The 22,809-nt window shown below is 39.5% G+C and overlaps 1 protein-coding gene across 1 annotated transcript in view; it reads right to left on the bottom strand.

The window, feature by feature from the left end:
* Window positions 1–22,809, bottom strand: part of LOC124594994 (GRIP and coiled-coil domain-containing protein 2) — a 282,633-nt gene that overhangs the window by 116,345 nt on the left and 143,479 nt on the right. The window contains exons 11-13 of the mRNA XM_047133537.1: window positions 17,800–18,071; window positions 15,431–15,596; window positions 11,276–11,443 (exon numbers count right to left, since the gene is read on the bottom strand). Of these exons, the coding sequence (XP_046989493.1) occupies window positions 11,276–11,443; window positions 15,431–15,596; window positions 17,800–18,071 (606 nt within the window). The remainder of the gene's footprint in view (window positions 1–11,275; window positions 11,444–15,430; window positions 15,597–17,799; window positions 18,072–22,809) is intronic.

Raw genomic sequence — 22,809 nt, 5'->3', positions numbered from 1 at the left:
TCCTAGTCATCAGGACTTTTTATCTTCCGCAAAAAGTACTAAACAATTGTACAACATAATAAAAGATGTTAAATCTAATTTGAGTATTAGTGGAATATGGGCCTATTTTCAATGTTCCTCCAACCTATTGTACTTTTTTAGGGCCTTACATGTTTGCATTACAAAACCAAATAGTTTTTTATGTAGTTTAGAGCATGGTAGTTCTAATGAAAACAGTTTAAAAGAGTTTGCAGAAGACTCTTCTTTGTAGAAGTGGGCCAAAAACTGGCATTTTTGACGTTTTTAAAATTGTCGTTAACTTTGCCCTCAATTTATAAACTATTAGAAAGCAGTAGGAGAATGATATTTTATATTCTGAAACCTTCAAGTCTTAAGTTATTACAAGAACAGTTTCGTGTGTATTCCACAATTATGTCTGAAGATATAAAAAGGTGAACTTCAAATTTTTTTTGATTGTTTTTTGGCCAACTTTGTTTTACACTATCCATATGCAAATCATTTCAGGAATTATTATTATTATTATTATTATTATTATTATTATTATTATTTTGCTTAACAGAGCAAAAAAGTAGTGACAGATGGTCTACATTTGTTTCTTCGAAGACAGAAGTGTTGGAGGTATTGTGTCTCATAGTTGCCGAAAACTCATGGGTGAACTGCTCTACAAGGTCAAACAAATGACTATATCTCTGCAAGTATTAAATTGGTGAAGTAAAACTTTACTATTGTAATAGGGAACATGTGAGAATGTTCATAAAAAATCTCAGCAAAATCCATGATGGTCACAGGGGAATTTTTTCTGAAGTTAGAAAACTTGTCACAGAATGGCCCAAATGTACTTAATTTTATTCACAGTTGCTAGTGTTTCTCCCATGACTGTATTACTTATGTAAAATAAAGAACCAACACCTTCAGTCACAAGTGTGATGAGTTTGAGTCTTGAGGGCTCATCTTCAGGTAGTTTAACAGTCTACATATTTTTCCCCCATTTCTTAGGTTTACGTAAAGTCTTGTCTCTTTCCTGTAGTGGAGAAATGGTTTTGAAGCAGTAAACAGGTTTATGTACATAGATACACTTTCCGCTCTACAGCACATTTGTAAACAAAAATCAGATTTATATCTGGAAAGGATTTTATGTTAGAGAGTAATGCAGGAACTGAATTCTCTCAAATTGTTGGAGGCATGATTGGAAAAGAGAGCAGACCACCACCATAGTACAAACAATTATCAGATGTTTATTATGAGCCTCCTTACGATAAGCCTGCAAAGAATAAGAATCAATTTGAAATGTACAATTCTGTTCAAAGAAAGGTAGGTAATGTTTAATTTCTACCTTTATTGGCTAATTGGAGTAAAGGGCTAGCCCACAACTGTTGTAAATGGTCCTGGAAATCCTACATACTGGCAACAGGACAGAGTTGACATCTGATCTGGTCCCACACATGTTCTATTGGGGACACATCTGAGGATCTTGCTAATTGCAGGAGCACCTCGACATCGTGGAAACAGTTCACAAAGACATATGCCACGTGTGGACAACCATTGTCCTGACGAAATATGGCATCACGATACTGCTGCACGAGAGATAACACACAAGGACGCAGGATGTCCGTGATGTACCGCTGTGCTCTCAGAGTTCTCTCAATCACTATAAGCTGTGATGTACAGCCACAACACAACGAGTAATACCGCTGTGCCTCCCCAAAACACTGGAAGGTCACTGCCACACTCGCCGACGGTGGCCGTCGAGATACTGAGGAACCGCAATTCGTCACTAAACACAAGGAGGCAGCATTCGTCAGCAGACGACTCTTCCCCATCATAGGACCTCTCTAAATGCGTCCCTTCATGCTACGGTGTTAATGGCAGTGGCAGCTGCAGATTTGAACGGATTACAAAGTGGTTGGTGCACAGTGCGGTAATCCTCCCTCATGAGAGTCAGACACTGCCTACCAGAACATTGATGATGAGTATGGCTCCCTCAATTTCACCTGCAGTCCGATGTTGGGCCTTTGTCACATCCAAATACCCCACAAAACTAGATACTGCATGATTTGACCAGCCACCCAAATCAAGATGCACAAAAAGGCCCCTTTCAAACTATGTTAGGTGCTGACAACACTGTCGCACAGTAGTACATGGCATCTGTGTGTCCTTCACATTATCTCTCTATATCTGACACTGTTCACACCCCTTATACAGTACACTCTATCAGGCCTGGCCATTCCATCAATCACAGAAAATTAAAACTAATCATCTATAAATCCGCTAATGGTGTGTGTTGTACAACGATATCACCATCCATCCGTGTCTTCTGGGCTTTTTTTATTTTTATTTTTTGGGCCAGGGAGTGTATTTTTACGCTTTGCAGGTGAAGCTGTAAATGGGTTTTCTTATATGTATTAAATTTTGCTATTCATTACTACTACTAGCAGCTTGGTGGCTCAATGAGCAAGTGCCACTCTACTAATCTAAAGTGCTCCTAAATTATATTATTCTCTGTCCCTTTTTTAATTTTTTTATACACTAATATGAAAAATGCCAACTTATGCTGTGATATGGAGTCCATGTTAAACTGTAGCTTCTACTATAACTGGTTGAGTATGTCAGTTAATAGAACAAAGGAGTGCAAGAGACCATCACATCCCATACCACCCACCCATTGCAAAGCACTGTGGTTTCTGAACCAACCTTTGGGCTGGGTTTTACTTTACTGCTACTATTTGTTAGTTTGAGACTTGAACCATGTGTTGTACAATGATATAATGCTGCATGAAGAAGTAATAAATTAAAACATCACGCCTGATGTGGCAGTTTTACTGCATGAACACTTGACTTTTTTTCTTTCATCATTTTGTGAACGGTGCCAGTGAGAAGATTTCACAGAGGTTTGAAATCATATGTAAAGTTTGTTGCATATCAATAAGTACTCTCATTTATGAATACTGAATGAATATATAGTCTGGGTATTTGCATGTGCTTCACCCCATGAACCACGGACCTTTCCATTGGTGGGGAGGCTTGCGTACCTCAGCGATACAGATGGCCGTACCTTAGGTGCAACCACAACAGAGGGGTATCTGTTGAGAGGCTAGACAAACATGTGGTTCCTGAAGAGGGGCAGCAGCCTTTTCAGTAGTTGCAGGGGCAACAGTCTGGATGATTGACTGATCTGGCCTTGTAACACTAACCAAAAAGGCCTGTCTGTGCTGGTACTGTGAATGGCTGAAAGCAAGGGGAAACTACAGCCCAATTTTTCCCGAGGGGATACAGAAGAATGCTGAAGATTAGATGGGTAGATCACATAAGTAATGAGGAGGTATTGAATAGAATTGGGGAGAAGAGGAGTTTGTGGCACAACTTGACAAGAAGATGGGACAGGTTGGTAGGACATGTTCTGAGGCATCAAGGGATCACAAATTTAATATTGGAAGGCAGGGTGGAGGGTAAAAATCGTTGAGGGAGACCAAGAGATGAATACAGTAATCAGATTCAGAAGGATGTAGGTTTCAGTAAGTACTGGGAGATGAAGAAGCTTGCACAGGATAGGGTAACATGGAGAGCTGCATCAAACCAGTCTCAGGACTGCTAGACAACAACAACAACAACAACAACAACAACAACAGGTCAGACTGTCCTGGGTCTTGTACTCCATGATTTTCCTTTCTTTCTGGAGAATCCTGCAGTCTGGCCAGCAAGACGCTGCTGACACAGATGGGAGGCGGCGGGGCACGTGGAGTATTGGAATGTGGTGGGCGTCTGCAATCTTGGCATGTGACGCTGGAAGTACAGCGGGAAGACATATGGCCGAACTTCCAGCACTTAAAGTACCGCATTGGGGGAGGGATATAGGGCTTTACATCACACCAGTAGACCATTACCTTGACCTTCTCGGGTAATGTATCACTCTCAAAGGCCAAGATGAAGGCGCCGGTGGCAACCTGATTATCCTTCGGACCCCGGTGGACACGCCATACAAAATGTACACCTCGCCACTCTAAATTGGTGTGCAGCTCATCGTCGGACCCTGGACCATATTTAAGCTCTTATGGGGCGTGATGGTTACAGAAATATCCCCCAGCTTGTCACAAGCGAGTAACTCCCGTGACTGGGCAGAGGATGCTGTTTTGATCAAGACTGACCCAGATCTCATTTAGGACAAGCCCTCCACCTCCCCCAACTTGTCCTCTAAATGCTCAACAACATTGTAATTCTGTCAGAGACAGCGAAGGACTTGGAAGAGCAGTTGAACGGAATGGACAGTGTCTTGAAAGGAGGATACAAGATGAACATCAACAAAAGCAAAACGAGGATAATGGAATTTAGTCGAATTCAGTCGGGTGATGCTGAGGGAATTAGATTAGGAAATGAGACGCTTAAAGTAGTAAATGAGTTTTGCTATTTGGGGAGCAAAATAACTGATGATGGTCGAAGTAGAGAGGATATAAAATGTAGACTGGCAATGGCAAGGAAAGCGTTTCTGAAGAAGAGGAATTTGTTAACATCGAGTATAGATTTAAGTGTCAGGAAGTCGTTTCTGAAAGTATCTGTATGGAGTGTAGCCATGTATGGAAGTGAAACATGGACGATAAATAGTTTGGACAGGAAGAGAATAGAAGCTTTCGAAATGTGGTGCTACAGAAGAACGCTGAAGATTAGATGGGTAGATCTAATAACTAATGAGGATAGAATAGGGGGGGAAGAGGAGTTTGTGGCACAACGTGACAAGAAGAAGGGACCGGTTGGTAGAACATGTTCTGAGGCATCAAGGGATCACAAATTTAGCATTGGAGGGCAGCATGGAGGGTAAAAATCGTATAGGGAGACCAAGAGATGAATACAGTAAGCAGATTCAAAAGGATGTAGGTTGCAGTACGTACTGGGAGATGAAGAAGCTTGCACAGGGTAGAGTAGCATGGAGAGCTGCATCAAACCAGTCTCAGGACTGAAGACCACAACAACAACAACAACAACAACAACAACAACATTTACATGTGTCCTCAGATGTATACTCAGTATATAACTCTAATACTTGTCTAACTGTGATGAACCTTTGACAGAAAATTATACCTTTCAATGAGCAGATTATGTTAAGCATTTTAAACATTGATTGGTCACTACTTATATGAAATACTGAAAATTAAGTTTTTGTTTCCCTCAGAAGCCATTAGATGAGCAACCTGCAAATAGAATGGGTTCCATTTCCAAGATTCACCTAGTAATATGTATGATTTTTGTTTTTCAATGCTTTGGACAGCAAGTGTTTGTTGTTCTGGATACTATTGTTTATGATAACATATTTTCAAGTGCCAGGAATTGGTAGAAATTAAATAAAATAATCTTGACAGTATGAGTGACATGGCATATATGTGTTAATGTCGTCTTCCCTGAAATGGGCCAAAACTAGTAAATCTGCTGACCAAACCATTACAAGAATTTGGGAGAGAGAATGGAAAGAGGGGAAAAAATGAGATAACAGCAACATTATGACAGAAATTTATTGACCAATACCCTATTAATCTCCAAAAGGTGAAATATTTAATACTGCCGACAGACACACATACAAGTACACAAAACTATCTTAGCCTTTGGAATTATTAGTTCCTTTCTTAGGGAGAGCCTGGAGAAGGTCAAAAGGGAAGGGCAGGTCACTCAGACACCAGAACGAGAGGCACCCATCCATCATGAGGATGAGAGGAGACAAAAAAAACCTGACCCTAACAGGTGGGTCCGTCTCATCCAGGAATCTGGCTGACCTGCCCTTACTTTTTAACCTTCCCCAATCCATTCAGGTTTCCTACCAGGGAAAGGACTCAATAGTTCCAAAAGCTAGGATAGCTTCATTTATGTTTGTGTGTGTCTACCAGCAATACTAACAGTTTCACCTCATGAAGATAATGAATATCAGCAGGAAAACAGAAGCTGGAATGCTACAGCAAAGGAGGTGGATGAAGACTGTGTCAAGAACGGGCTGTATGTCATAATCGCACCATTGTGAGCAGAAACATGGGTTTACTGTCAGTTTCATGTGATGATACAGTATTGCACAGTAGAGACAATGCACACCGAAGGTATAGGAGTGTAACACTTTAGCTTGAATGCCATTTTTCTAGTGTGAAACTTGCTGGCCTTATAGTATACGCTTTGGATTCCAGGAATCCCTACTGAAGGGAACAAAAGAAAAATAATAAAAATTATGAACTTAGAAACTGACCAAACGGATTTATTCAGCTGACATGACCAAACTAAGAAATGAAGAGCCATGGGAAATTTCTGCATTATACTGTCACAGATATTCTAGTTGTGAGTGGTGGTACTATCTTGTTGGAATCCCACAGCTGCACACGGACATCTGAATGGCACTTCTGCCATATAAAGGCTTTTTGAAACATAGTGTAATAATCTGCTCTGGCTGTGACAGAGTCATTTGTGCGCTTATCAAATAAAGTAGAAACCAAGATGCAAATTTGGCACCAGTTCTTGCTAGATAAATTCCTGTTACTGCTGATTCACACTTGGGTGCACCCAACTGACAAGAATTTAGTTGATCTTTGGGACCCTCTTCAGAACAAACACTGTTCCTCTAATTAAACAAAAGTGTGCTTCAGAATAGTAACTACTACTTAACAGCAACACTTTCTCTACACAGATCACCCACCAGGTGAATCAGAACTTGGAATTTTGTTTTTCTCAGTTTGCCACAGCATTATACATCCATCTGCTCTCCAAACACAAAACATTAACAATCACAACTGAAGAAATGTTGTGCTCACATAAAACTGAAATAATCACTGAATGGCCGAAAGTAACTGATATACTGTATGAGGGCAGCACCTCTTTTTGTTATTTTTTCTCTTCTTTGTACCTCCACACTTCAGTGCTTATGGCAGAAGCAGTGGCCGTCATGCAAGCTTTCCAGTTTCTCAGGCAATGGGATTTAACAAGATCACGTTCATATCCAGTTCTTTGAGTGTACTATTCATTCTGAGCACCCCAACAACATGGACAGACAGTAACAGTCATCTTATGAACACAATACAGAAGATTGTTGAGCTACAAAGTAATGGAACTTCAGTGAACTTTCTCTCAATACAAACCCAGCACAGCATCCAACAAAATGAGTATCCAGACATCCGTACAAAGGACGCAATACACAACAAGCACTTGCTCATCTCTGAGTTCAATGCATCTGAGCACATCCATGGATGTAAAACAAGGTCATATAACATGTGGAAAATACAGTGCGAAAAAACACTTGCACTGATGCTGCCAGTATTATAATCTTCAACATGACCCTCCCAAATGATTATGGTTAAATGGTGATAGATTGACCTTAATACCCACTATGAGGGTGACTTATAGTCTGGAAACTCTCACAGTCATAGGCTGTAGAATTCTCGTGTATCAAGTTGGAAGTACACTGGGAAAACATCAGATCGTTTACCAGTCATCTCCAGGGGATAGGCATCAAAATCTCTCCCCTGTTCATATGACACATCACTAGAAGGTGACTCCAAAGACCTATTTTTTTCATGTAGGTAGTATACCAATGGTCAAGTCAATCAGTGCCAGGCACTAAGTAAGTTGCACACTTACAAAATCATCATGGAGTTTTCAGCTAAAATTTGTTTCTGGTTATCATGTGTTATGACAGCCTTTTCACAAACTGTTTATCATCAGATACACAATTCACACAATACAGTGCAGATAGAGTGGTATGTTTACCAAATGTCAACACAATAAGTTCAATAGTAATAATAATAATAATAATAATAATAATAATAATAAGAAGAAGAAGAAGAAGGAGAATATGAAGAAGAAGGAGAAGAAGAAGAAGAAGAAGAAGAAAAGGAGGAGGAAGAGGAGGAGGGGAAGGAGGAGGAGAAGAAGAAGAGGAGAAGAATGAATTTTGTTTCTACTGCAGCCAGTATTACTGAAGGTAAATAATTCTTACAGATGCAATAACAACTCCAGTAAAATTTTTATCCTCCCCCCCCCCCTCCCACCATGAACCATGGACTTTGCCAGTGGTGGGGAGGCTTGAGTGCCTTGGCGATATACATAGCCACACCGTAGGTGCAACCGCAACGGAGGAATATATGTTGAGAGACCAGACAAACGTGTGGTTCCTGAAAAGAGGCAACAGTCTGGATAATTGACTGATTTGGCCTTGTAACATTAAGCAAAACGGCCTTGCGGTACTGGTACTGCGAATGGCTGAAAGCAAGGGGAAACTACAGCTATGATTTTTCCCGAGGGCATGCAGCTTTACTGTATGGTTAAATGATGATGGCTTCTTCTTGGGTAAAATATTCTGGAGGTAAAATAGTCCCCTATTCAGATCTGCAGGCAGGGACTACTCAGGAGGAAGTCTTATCAGGAGAAACAGAACTGGTGTTCTACGAATCGGAATGTGGAATGTCAGATCCTTCAATTGGGTAGGTAGGTTAGAAAATTTAAAAAGGGAAATGGATAGGCTAAAGTTAGATACACTGGGAATTAGTGAAGTTCAGTGGCAGAAGGAACAAGACTTCTGGTCAGGTGAATACAGGGTTATAAATACAAAATCAAATTTGGGTAGGTTTAATAATTAATAATAAGATAGGAGTGCGGTTAAGCTACAGCATAGTCAACACATTACTGTCGCCAAGATAGACACAAAGCCCACGCCTACCACAGTAGTACAAGTTCATATGCCAACTAGCTTGGCAGATGATGAAGAAATGTATGATGAGATAAAAGAAATTATTCAGATAGGATGCAAATTTAACAGTCATGGGGGACTGGAATTCGATAGTAGGAAAAGGAAGAGAAGGAAAAGTAGTAGGTGAATACGTAATTGGGATAAGGAATGAAAGAGGAAGTGGCCTGGTAGAATTTTGCGCAGAGAATATTTTAATCATAGCTAACACTTAGTTTAAGAATAATGAAAGAAGGTTGTATATGTGGAAAAGGCCTGGAGACACTGGAAGGTTGCAGATAGATTGTGTAATGGTAAGACAGAGATTTAGGAGCCAGGTTTTAAATTGTAAGACATTCCCAGGGGCAGACACAATTTGATTATGAATTGTAGATTAAAATTGAAGAAACTGCAAAAAGGTGGGAATTGAAGGAGATGGGACCTGGATAACTTGAAAGAACCAGAGGTTGTAGAGAGTTTCTGAGAAAGCAGTAGGGTACGATTGACAAGAACAGGGGAAAGAAATACAGTTGAAGAAGAATGGGTAGCTCTGAGAGATGAAATAATGAAGGCAGCAGAGGATCAAGTAGGTAAAACGATGAGGGCTAGTAGAAATCCTTGGGTAACAGATGATATATTGAATTTAATTGATGAAAGGAGAAAATATAAAAATGCAGTAAATGAGCAGGCAAAAAGGAATACAAAAGTCTCAAAAATGAGATCGACAGGAAGTGCAAAATGGCTAAGCAGGGATGGCTAGAGGACAAATGTAAGGATGTGGAGTCATATATCACTAGGATAAGTTAGGTACCGCCTACAGGAAAATTAAAGAGACCTTTGGAGAAAACAGAATCACTTGTATAACTATAAAAAGCTCAGATGGAAAACCAGTTCCAAGCAAAGAAGGGATAGCAGAAAGGTGGAAGGAGTATGTAGAGGGTCTATACAAAGGCGATATACTTAAGGATAATAATATTGAAATGGAACAGGATGTTGATGAAGATGAGATGGGAGATATGATACTGCATGAAGAGTTTGACAGAGCACTGAAAGATCTATGTCGAAACAAGGGCCCAGGAGTAGACAACATTCCATTAGAACTACTGATAGCCTTGGGAGAGTCAGCCCTGACAAAACTCTACCACATGGTGAACAAGATGTATGAGACATGTGAAATACCCTCAGACTTCAAGAAGAATATAGTAATTCCAATCCCAAAGAAAGTAGGTGTTGGCTGGTGTCAATCACCAAATTATCAGTTCAATATGTCACGGCTGCAAAATACTAACATGAATTCTTTACAGACGAATGGAAAAACTTGTAGAAGCCGACCTTGGTGAAGATCAGTTTGGTTTCCGTAGAAATGTTAGAACATGTGAGGCAATACCGACCCTATAATTTATCTTAGAAGTTAGATTAAGGAAAGGCAAACCTATGTTTTTAACATTTGTGGACTTACAGAAAGCTTTTGGTAATGTTGACTGGAATAATCTCTTGCAAATTCTGAAGGTGGCGGGGGTAAAATGTAGGGAGCGAAAGGCTATTTACATTTGTACAGATACCAGATGGCAGCTGTACAGGTTGAAGGGCATAAAAGGGAAGCAGTGGTTGGTAAGGGAGTGAGAAAGAGTTGTAGCCTATACCCATCGTTTTTCAATCTGTATATTGAGCAAGCAGAAAAGGAAACAAAAGAAAAATTTGGAGTATGAATTAAAGTCCATGGAGAAGAAATAAAAACTTAGAGGTTTGCGGATGACATTGTAATTCTGTAAGAGACAGCAAAGGACCTGCAAGAGCAGTTGAACGGAATGGACAGTGTCTTGAAAGGAGGATATAAGATGAACATCAACAAAAGCAAAATGAGGATAATGGCATGTAGTCAAATCAGTTGATGCTGAGGGAATTAGATTAGGAAATGGGACACGTAAAGTAGTAAAGGAGTTTTTCTATTTGGGAAGCAAAATAACTGATGATGGGCAAAGTGGAGAGGATATAAAATGTAGACTGGCAATGGCAAGCAAAGCGTTTCTGAAGAAGAGAAATTTGTTAAGATTAAGAATAGATTGTCTTTTCTGGACATAAGTGTGTGGGGTGTAGCCATGTATGGAAGTGCAAAATGGACAATAAATAGTTTAGACAAGAAGAGAATAGAAGCTTTCGAAATGTGGTGCTACAGAAGAATCAGATGGGTAGATCACATAACTAATGAGGAGGTATTGAATAGAATTGGGGAGAAGAGAAATTTGTGGCACAATTTAACTGGAAGAAGGGATCGGTTGGCAGGACATGTTCTGAGGCATTAAGGGCTCACCAATTTAGTATTGGAGGGCAGCATGGAGGGTAAAAATCGTAAGGGAGGTCAAGAGATGAATACACTACACAAATTTAGAAGGATGTAGGTTGCAGTAGTTACTTGGAGATGAAGAAGCTTGCACAGGATAGAGTAGCGTGGAGAGCTGCATCAGATCAGTCTCTGGACTGAAGACCAGAACAACAACAACAAAATTTTAATTGCAGTACATCACAAATTTTGTGCTTCAATTTATCTAGGGTAAGTTATCTAGCTGCAACTGTAACGAAAGGACAAAAACAAACCTTGGCTTCTTTGTTGCGTGTCTCTTCTGCTGTGACACGTTGTTCCAACAAATTTATCTGCTGATGAAGCCCTTGTTCAATTTCTCTCTGTGTGTTCAAATGGCTCTCTAGCTCTGAAACACGTGCCTTTTCTTTTTCCAGTTGTTGTGTCAACTGGGACAGTCTTTTCTGCAAGTGTAATTATATAACTTGGTTAGTTACATCATTCACATGTATTACTACTGGTTAAATTGTATGGAGGTAAAAAAATAGATAAACACAACAAAATATATTTAAAAAATGTGTCTCAATTCTGACAGCATTATCAAAAGAATGAGGACAACTTTTGAAGTTCAGTCTCTGTCGGTCCATTATGGCTTGGGGGACATTGGCTGGTACATATTTCTTGATTCAAAAAACTTCAGCAACAGCCATATATTTTGGTTTATTTTATTTTATATGTCAAATGCTACCAGTTTCGGCAACTCACTATTGCCATCTTCAGGCCCCACATGATCTTTGACCATGTTTCGAGGATTGTATGTAGGCTCAGTCAGTGTCAACCGTTCACAGAAATTTGTTGGATAACAATCGGATTTACGGTTCCAGTTTTATGGCACCATTCAATAAGACTGTTAATACGATAATAGCGTATGGGGCCTGAAGATGGCAATAGTGAGTTGTCAAAAGTGGTAGCATTTGAGGTATAAAATAAAATAAACCAAAACATACGGCTGTTGGTGATGTTTTTTGAATCAAGAAACTTTTAAAAGTTATCCCAAAACCGACACAAGAGGATATTATTTCCCCACCTCCAATGGTGCTGGAAAATAAAAACAAGAGTGAATATAAGAAAGATTTCACGTAAAAATGTTATGTTTTTACTAACTATTTTTCAACATATACATTGTAACACTGAGACTTAGCCTTATCAGTGTACCAGCTATCTTATGCCCACTGTCTGAAATAAATATGATCCAATCTTTTGACTGGATCATATTTATTTCTCAATTATCGAGCAGGACAGGCAAGACTGGTTGAATTCAATTAATTAAGAAACTGTTTGGCTTGACATTTGATTTTGATCATTAGCCACGACCAAAGGAAAGTCAAAAAAGAAAAAAGAAAGAAAGAAATAAATAAAATATAAGTAAATATTTAATGTGACAGGGGAACAAACTGAAGTAAAGACAAATTATATATCAGATTCATAAAGAGATTACAATGGAAAGTACATAAAGTGAGTTATGTAGCTAGATCAAGCAAAGTGTGTGCTAGGAGAGAGAATTGCGAATTTTTTAAACTAAATGTCTTTATGCAATACGTAAAGTTGGTTATGGAGAACAATTAGAACTACACTGGCATGAAGAAGGATATTTGCACTGTGTATACAAATAGCTTCCTCACAGCACAGTTTGATGCAGTGCTACCCTTACTACCAAGATGCACTCTCCTTGGCCACACTAAACAAAGAAATCCTACAGCATCAGCTGATCAATTCACCCGTTGCTGTATTCGTTTGGATGTTACAGATAGTAAATAATCGCCACAAACACAGGTTTTCAAACACATAGTTAATGTGTATCTGAAATGTAACTTTGTTCATATGGAAATTCTACAGCATGATATAGTAATGAGATGAAAAATGTTCAAAGGAAACAGTGACAAATATCAACCTACCCAACATGATTACAGAGTAGTGGATAGAATGGCGTGAGGTAGTTATGATTACATTTTTGAGGAAAGAGGATCAACTTAACTAAACTGCAGCAGATAAAACTCAACTTCTAACTTAGCCCACGAACAATAACAGGCAGCGAGAGGGCCAAAAGCAGGAACTTGTCTTAAGATGTGTGATTTTGCGACTGCAAAATTTGAGTTCTTGTACAAAATTTAAAGAATTTTCCAAATAAGCACTTGTGCTCGGGCACAAATTTTGGCAGGTAAGACTGTTTTGAGTGAAATTGCTTTTGCTATGTAATTCACTAAGGATTCCACATGAAATTATTCATAAAGTGTGTCGACATATTCTAAAAGCGTGTGGAAGCATTTGCAGCCAAGAAAATGCAGAATAACTGGATCCTAGTCTCAATTAGTGCATATTAATACACATAAATATAGATGTTACATAAAAATAAGACTCCCACACAGTACTGGGGCAGAAGAATGAAATGTAGCCTCCCTACGGTGCTAAAAGCAATGTCACAAGTGGGTTACCAGACAGGTGGTCTATGTTGACAAGAAATTGCTCTTAGCCCATACTGAAATCTACAGTGGTATGATATATTAAAGCAAAGTTATGGATATTAACAAATGGAGAAAGACAGGCTGTTTTATATCAGCAAGTAAAGCAAAATATCATGGTCTTATTAATAACTAGTGTTGCTTATTTATTTCAGCAGAGACCCACTTTTTGTTATATACACTATGACAGTAGTGGTACTGCTTAACGTTCTAAGTCATAATTAAATTTAATTGTGACTGGGTACAAAGTAAACAGAGTATAATCTATATTTATGAAACGAGAAGCTATGTTTCAAGATATATGTGTAAAATTTTGATCGCTTTTCTAAATCACATACTGTCATGCAACTTTAGGAACACATTACTATTTGTTTATGTTTGCAACAATAGGCCTGATGTCATGTAGCAACTGTTGGGTTGAAGTATGCAACAGGGGGGGGGGGGGGGGGGGGGGGGGGGGGGGGGGGGGGGGGGGGGGGGGAGAGAGAGAGAGTTTTGTAGGGCCTATATATGCCTGGGAGGTTGTCTGCAAAGGTAACAGGTCCAGGTCACACTGGTCTGGTGCATTTATCATGCAGAATGTTCCAAAATGATTTTTTTAATACATGTAGAGTCCCCAGTATGTTAATGGCACATGATCATTAAAGCCATTAATAACTGTAACGATGAATATTTTCTGACAATTGGATGGAACCGTTACAGCAAACATATCATTTTTTTCTGTATTTGATGACTTCTTTGTTAAATTGTGTTCATTCGAAACCTTTCCTAACATGGCAGAACAAGATCCTACCTCCAGTTCAAGTTCATGTGCCCACCCCCTCAGCATACTGCACATTAGGTTAAGGACAAGTCTTTTATCCAATGAGAGGATAAGAGGGAGGAGCTTACAAACTGTATGTTTGTAATTGAATGATTTTTATTTCAATCCTTGCTGGGAGTCCATCAGTAACCACTCAGGGCCAGCCCAAGCGATCTTCGTCATGAACACTCTTATGTCCGCATGGACTATGGTGGTGGGGGTGGTCATGGTGAGGGTAGAGGCGTAGTCACAGGTCAAAATGTTATTTACTTTCCTGATGACCCTCATACTAATATATTTTTGATGACCCTCATACAAATATATTTTATCTTGATTTTGTGTTGATAGAAAATCAACAGAATATAAATATGTATGGGAACAGATCACATTTGACAAATTAAAGAGGTGCTGGCACACGAGAAGTATGCAGACAAAATGGATTATTGCTTATCTTTCGATGAAGGCTGAGTGACTGATACATTACCAATCAGTAATACGTTTCACTAGGGTCATGACATTTCCTTTGTACTGTTTTATAGCCTGTGACACAAATATGCAGTACAATTTCTCCTCCCATTTCTGTTTTTAGATATAGCTATTTCAGCCTTCAAGTCTGGTCCTATCACATTGATGTATTCTGAAAAATATAATGGAAAATTAATTCTGAGGGTTTCCCAGGTAAACTGATGTGCATATTTTCGTATTTTGATGGGCAAAATGGATTTTCAGTTGTAAACAGTTGTAAGGCATCCATAAGCCCAAGAGATTCTTTAACTGATGAAGCATTACAATGAAGCAACCAAGTCCAATTGTTAGCTTGTTCATACTTCTCTGAGCTATAACCTTAATGTTCTATTAATTCAATTATTTATCTTATATCTGTTGCCATCACTCAAAGAAACATATATTTCATCTGTTAATTTCCTGTCTGCTTTCTCCCGAAAACCAGCTCTACCCAAAAATGCCCCTTTTTAGAAGAAGATGAAACTCTTATCTGCCACTACACATAAAATTTAATTCAATTAACTGCGCAGCAATTTTGTTATCACTGTCTCTTCCATCTTTTCAAAAACTGCCGTAAATTTGTTCCAGGAAAGTTGTACAGAAAATATTAATTGCTGATGGATTACCTCATAATCATCCATCTCCAATGTTAACAATGAGTTCTTCTTGCACTCCTGCATACTCATTTCAAGAGCTTCCTTTGTTGCTTGGTGATTTGTTTCTTCCTCTGACAACTTCTGTTGGAGTTTGTTCAGTTGTTCTTGTAACTGAGACACTGTTATTTCTTTTTCTCTGAAAGCATGGTGAAAATATTAGTCACTGAAATTTATCTCTTCAAAACCACAAAAGGCACTTCAGGTAACAGGTTTTGTCCCACAGTAAAGCATATCTTAAACAGCAACAAAAACCAGTTATTATTTTATTCAAGATGCCTCGACTGCTTTGCAAATTTTTAGAACTATAGCAATGAAACACTACTGCAACCTGTCCCTAATGCATTTACCGATTCTTTTATCTGTCAGTAATTCTTATAATGTTTTATTATGACTACTGGGAGCATCCCGGAAGTCAAAAAGTGGTCATAGCATATGTAGATCAAAAGTATCTAGGATTGCTATTATTTTGATGTCATATTCAACTACTGGTCCACAACTGTATGTCACCTTGTTGAGCTCTTTCTTGAAGTACTGCTAATACAGCAATGTTACGCAGCAGTACTTAAGGCAGTGCTGGATTTGGCTCTGTTATCCACTGATCACAAACATATTAGATTTGGACTATAAGTCTCAGTATCTTCATCAAAAATAAAGGAAAGAAGATATGTGTTTAATTTCCCATAGACAATAAAGTCATTGAAGATTCAAAAGCAGCTCAGTTTGGCCACAGAAAGTGGAAGAATTTGGGAATTTCTTTCTGAAGGAACAGTCCATCACTGATCTTACGTTTTTTATATATTCATGGTTTAACCACTGGTCCCATTTCTCAGTTTCAATGAAAATAGTCCCAACAGGGAACACAAATTTTACACAAAAGAATGAAAAGCAAACCTATCACAGAGTGATGTCAGCATAAATGAAATCTAAAGAACTCACAACAAGTAAATAACTGAACTGATCACTAGTCATTTTGATATGTCACTAATGCCCAATGATGATGATAGCTACAATGTAAAAATATTGTGAAGCCATAATGAATCTTCCACTGTGACTTAAAGCTTATCCTGTTATAAGTCTTCCTGACAGATCAATACTAAACCATGATAGCTTATGCTATCGAAATCACCTGATGATGTTACAAGATGCTGTTAAGAAATGTTGCAAAAGCCCCCAAAAGGATGTTTGCTCCATGACAATGTATATCATTACCACCCTTGTATGGTGTAATATCTTAGTTTCAGATTCTTTTATTAGTCTAGGTTGAAGTTATGTAGCTCAACCATCGAAAATTTTAAGAAAAACTGGAGCCAAAAATGAAAATATTTACTTCTTATATTTTGGAACTGACTGAAAAATATTTACTTATATTTTGGAAACTGTTATGATTTTGGATTGTACACCTCTTTTCTCAATCGATCTTATGTACAGGAGTCAAGTATTTGGGTAACAAGACTCTATCAAACAGATCATACAAATTACAGTGATCTCACCATATAGTGGAGATGCTGAGTTGAAGATAGGCACAACAAAAAGACTCTCACAATTAAAGCTTACGGCCATTAAGGCCAACACTAGACACACGCACGCGCGCGCGCTCTCTCTCTCTCTCTCTCTCTCTCTCTCTCTCACACACACACACACACACACACACACACACACACACACACACACACGCGCACGCGCTCACGCAACTCACACATACGACTGCAGTCTCAGGCAACAGAAACCACACTACCTACCTGCGACTAAGCATCAGCGCTGTATGGGGAGTAGCAACTTTCCTTCTCATAATATTGTTACATTCTATCCTGGATTTTCGATTGAAATTGCGGTGATCTCTTATTTCAAATGCCCTAAGGGCTCCATCACCATGGATGTGTGCTGCTACAAACAGAATTTTCTGTATGACCGTCCAAGATTTAGGTGGCGTACCACGAAAACTTTTTACAAACACAACAGACTGTGTACCTTCTTCTTTTCTTCCTCTCCTCTGGCCAAAGGTCAACATAAACTGGACAAACAAACTTTACAGTGCATCACTGCAAACTTGTGGGATCTTTACCTTAGGCAGTGTGTGAATGCAAGATCCTTCAAAATCTGCATCTTATTACTTACAACAATAGTAGGGTTAATAGATTTGCAGCCAGTTTTCTGATAAAGAATGTGCTTCTACAGACCAGTGGTTTAACAATTTATATGGTGAGACAGCTGTGAGAGAAACTATTCTCAAATAAACTACATGATTTAAAATTTCATACTTAGCATAAATTCCTTTTTTACTACATTAGTAACCGACAAAGTAGTCATTTAATGACAGTTACATAAATTTTATTTCTCACCTGTAACTGTTATTCTGTAACTCCACCTCCTTTCTCAAATTTTTCAGTTGATTAGTTTGTTCCTTCCATGTTCGTTCCAGGGTCAACTTTTCACTACTACAGGATTCTAGAAGTTTTTCCACATTTAGTTTTTCCTCAAGACACTGTTCTAGATGTTTCCTTAGCTTTTCTAAGTCTGCCAGAGCAGTGTCTTGATTCTTCTTAGCTTTGCTCATTTCAGCTTTCTGTTGCTCTAGTGTGTCTTGTAACTTGTCGTACTCCTGTTGAAGAGTCTGCAAAGAAAAGAAGCTTTACTTACAAAAATGACTGACATGACCTATTTGTTGTAATGATGTAGTGTAGCAAGCAGTCTGACTTCGTCTCATACCAGAGTAGAGCTTCCTCAGCACCTCAGTAAGTTTGTCTGTTACGTACATATGTGACTCCAGTTTGATTTTGGTCATTCCTATCAAAAAGCTACACAATAAACACATGTAAGCTGGAAAATGGCATGGGTAGTCCTGGGAGTAGTTCGGTCTTTTCTGTTGCATGTTCTGTTGGTGGTAAGTGTGGGATAAGTGGTAGTGGTTGAGTGCATGGGACAAGCTTTACAGTGGTATGAACTCAGGGATAGAACTGGTGGTCTGGGAATCTCATACAGTGAAACAAAACTGTTTTGAAGATTTATTCCTTCTTTCCTTCTTTTATTGGTGACTTAAGTATTTACTTTTCTATGTCTTAGTTTCTTCCTTTTTTCTCTTTTTAACTTCCCTATTTGACATTTTCTTCTATCCCATCTTTATATCGTACTCTATTACTCCAGCTTCAAATTGATGATGGCAGTGTTCACTTCCTACTACAGGTTATGCTTTTAAATACATTTTTGCTTCCTTTCCTCCTCAGGTAAGGTGGATCGCTCATAACTCAAGAGTCGAGGACCTGCTGACCAACCATTTTCTCTTTTTTACCCTAAAAGGAGGAACCTGAGATTCTGAAAGGTAAGAGCACTAGTTTTGATTTTTAAATGTATCTATCGGCTCTATGGTAGTTGACCTCCTGAAAATAAGAACATTCCATCTCTCAATTGGAGGGGGTGCATGGCTCTGAGCACTATTGGACTTGACATCCATGGTCATCAGTCCCCTAGAACTTTAGACCTACTTAAACCTAACTAACTTAAGGACATCACACAACACCCAGTCATCACGAGGCAGAGAAAATCCCTGACCCCGCCAAGAATCGAACCCGGAGGGGGTGTAGGGAATAGTAATTAATAGAGGGCATTCAACAAGTACTGCAGCAGATTTTATTGTGCAACATGATGGAATATTCCCGCTTCAGCCCCTATAGTTTTATGAAGTTCTGATAAATGGTAGCGCTGTACATAGCCCTCAAAATGGTGTCTGTAACAGGGGTATGTCCCAGGCAGGGAACTGTCATTGAGTTTCTTTTGGCAGAGCTTCGTTGATATCCGTAGGTGCTTGCAGAATGTCTATGGATACCTGGCTAGACAAGTTGTCGGGCGAGCATTGTGAGTCATTAGGTGAGGTGTTTGTCATCATTGCAACAAGGTCACCTAAAGCTGTTGGTTTGGAGGAGGAGACCAAACAGCAAGGTAATCGGTCCCATCGGATTAGGGAAAGATTGGGAAGGAAATCCCTTTCAAAGGAACCATCCTGAAATTTATATGAAGCTATTTAGGGAAATCACGGAAAACTTAAATCAGTATGGCTGGACGTGGGTTTGAACCATCGTCCTCCTGAATCAGAGTCCAGTGTACGTAAAGCTGTCTGATCTTACGCGTGCCAGCCACACACAACTGTGACTCCTGCAATGTTGGAATGTGCGCAGACTCTCATTCAAGGTAATCAATGGAGCACAATCAAACACCTCACTGCACTACTGGATGTCTCTTTGGTAGTACTAATACACTCGTCAACCAGTTGTGGTACTCAAGGTGTGTAACTACTGGATTGTTTGCTGTCAAACCTGAGATCACAAAGAGCAATGAAGGACCATCTGTGCAGGATTGCCTGCATGTTATGAGGCTGATCACAACTTTCTTTCTTTCTTTCTTTCTTAACATCGTCACACGTGATGAAACATGGGTTCATCATTTTGAACCAGAAACAAAACAGCACTTCATGGAGTAGCGCCATACCACCTCTCCTCCAAATAAGAAGTTCATAGTTGCACCAGCTTCAGCCAGTCATGGTGACAGTCTCTTGAAACTCTGAAAGATTATTCTGTTTGATATTCTCCCTTATGGTGCTATGATGAAACCAGATGTATATTGTGCTACCCTCAGAAAATTGAAGCAATGACTTCAGTGTAACAACGACTTCAGCATGTTTTTTGTCACAAAAATACAAATGAGATTCTCCTTCCCCATGACAACGCAAGGCCTAATACTGCACACCCAAGAGGAGCTCACAAAATTCCTTTGGGCTCTTCTTCCTCATCCACCACATAGCCCGGATCTTGCACCTTCTGACTTCCATCTGTTTGGCCCAATCAAGGACACACACTGCAGAAAGCAGTACAAGGATGAGGGGGAGGTTACTGAAGCAGCAAAATGTCATCTCTGACATCAACCAGTAGAGTGGTACCATGTGGCATACTGGCCCTTCCAGTAAGATGGCATAAGGCTGTCGCATTGAATGGAGATTATGTTGAAAAATAGGGTTTTGTAGCCAAAGGAGTGGGGACTAAGATGGTGTATTGGAATTCCAAATAAAACCACCCTGTTTTCAGAAAAAAGATGAGTGGCTTTACTTGCTCAACGGTCCTCATACTTTTTTTCTGACAAAGTTAGCACTGCGTTTATACCTCTCTCATTATGACACACTATGTGATCAAAAGCATCCAGACACCCCCAAAACATGCGCTTTTCATATTAGGTGCCTGCCAGTTACTCCATATCAGCGACCTTGTGAGAGAGCAGAATGGGGCACTCCGCAGAACTCCTGGACTTCGAACGTTGTCAGGTGGTTGGGTGTCTCTTGTGTCATATGTCCGTATGCGAGATTTCCACACTCCTAAACATCCCTAGATCCACTGTTTCCAATGTGATAGTGAAGTGGAAATGTGAAGGGACACGTACAGCACAAAAGTGTGCAGGCCGACCTCGTCTGTTGACCGACAGAGAATGCCGACAGTTAAAGAGGGTCATAATGTGTAATAGGCAGACATCTATCCAGACCATCACACAGGAATTCTGAACTGCATCAGGATCCACTTCATGTACTATGAAGGTTAGGCGGGAGGTGAGAAAAATGTGGATTTCATGCTCAAGCAGCTGTTCATAAACCACACACCACAACGGTAAATGGCAAACGATGCCTCGCTTGGTGTAAGGAGTTTAACATTGGATGACTGATCAGTGGAAAAATGTTGTATGGAGTGAGAAATCATGGTACACAATGTGGCAATCCGATGGCAGGGTGTGGTTTTGGCGAATGCCCAATGAACATCATCTGCCAGCGTGTGTACTGCCAACAGTAAAATTTGGAGGCAGTGGTGTTATGGTGTGATCGTGTTTTTCATGGAAGGGGCTTGCACCCCTTGTAGTTCTGCGTGGCACTATCACAGCACAGGCCTACACTGCAGTTTTAAGCACCTTCTTGCTTCCCACTGTTGAAGAGCAATTCAGGGATGGAGACTGCATCTTTCAACACGATCGAGCACCTGTTCGTAATACACGGCCTGTGGCGGAGTGGTTACACGACAATAACATCCCTGTAATGGACTGGCCTGCACAGAGTCCTGACCTGAGTCCTTTACGATGCTATTGGGATGTTTTGGAACACCGACTTCTTGCCAGGCCTCACTGACAGACATCGATATCTCTCCTCCATGCAGCACTGCGTGAAGAATGGGCTGCCATTCCCCAAGAAACCTTCTAGCACCTGAACGTATGCCTGCGAGAGTGGAAGCTGTCATCAAGGCTAGGGGAGAGGGGGGGGGGGGGGGGGGCAACACTATATCGAAGTCCAGCATTACTGATGGAGGGCGCCATGAACTTGTAAGTCATTTTCAGCCAGGTGCCTAGATACTTCCTATCACATAGTGAACGACAATTAATTCCTCTACTTTAATCAATACAAAAGACCAAGTCATTATATACCACCACAGAAGTAGAACCTCTTCAGACCGTCTTATTCCCTGATACTACATATATAATGTATGAATTATGAGGGATAGTTTTCTCATAACTTAAAAAACAGAAGACACAAAGTGCACTGACACACGCAAGTAACAACAGCACTTTTGACTACTTGTTTGCATCACATTTTGCATAAACTGGCTATTTCATTTTTTTTCTTTCGCTCTGTTTTTAGTATTCAACTTATATTCCAGTTGTAATTTAGACAAATAATATTAAAGAACCAATAGTCTGAATAGTAAACGAATACCAAATTGAGGGTTGAGCATGTGGAGGAGATGGAAAACAAATGGCAGAATTTACACTGACAAGAGTACAGTTTTATGATCACCAAAAATGAAACAATATAGAAATAAACACTGATAACATTTCTACTTACCAGGCAGCCAAAGAAACATATACTAAACTATCTAATGGAAAGCAACCAGCAACAGTACAGACTGCATCTGTTTTACAGTTATAAAATCTTTTACGAGTATCAACTGCATTTCCCATAGAAATACCATACATATGCAAATAATTCATGCATATTTTTTCCTGAATTTAAGGACGAAAAACTGGGGTGCACATATTAATTGTAACGGGGTGCACATATTAATTGTAATAAGGCTGGTACTGCTCTGCCTCCAACAATACACAATACATTACACAACAGAGTTGTTCTCACCTTAGTCTGTAATGCGTCAGCAGCCCAGCAGAAGTGATATATTAACCACATGTTAAGTTGTTAATTATGGTTACAACCTGTCGTTATTGCTTGTGCACAGCTAAAGAAAATGTTTTATTGAAGAAGTGAGAACATTGGAAACCACTTAGCAGGAAGAAAGTACAATATGAGTGAAGGTTGTATTCGCGACAAGTAAAAA

The sequence above is a fragment of the Schistocerca americana genome, chromosome 2 (genome assembly GCF_021461395.2).
Source record: "Schistocerca americana isolate TAMUIC-IGC-003095 chromosome 2, iqSchAmer2.1, whole genome shotgun sequence".
Classification (NCBI taxonomy): Eukaryota; Metazoa; Arthropoda; class Insecta; order Orthoptera; family Acrididae; genus Schistocerca; species Schistocerca americana.
This window is presented reverse-complemented; position numbering and strand designations above follow the sequence as displayed.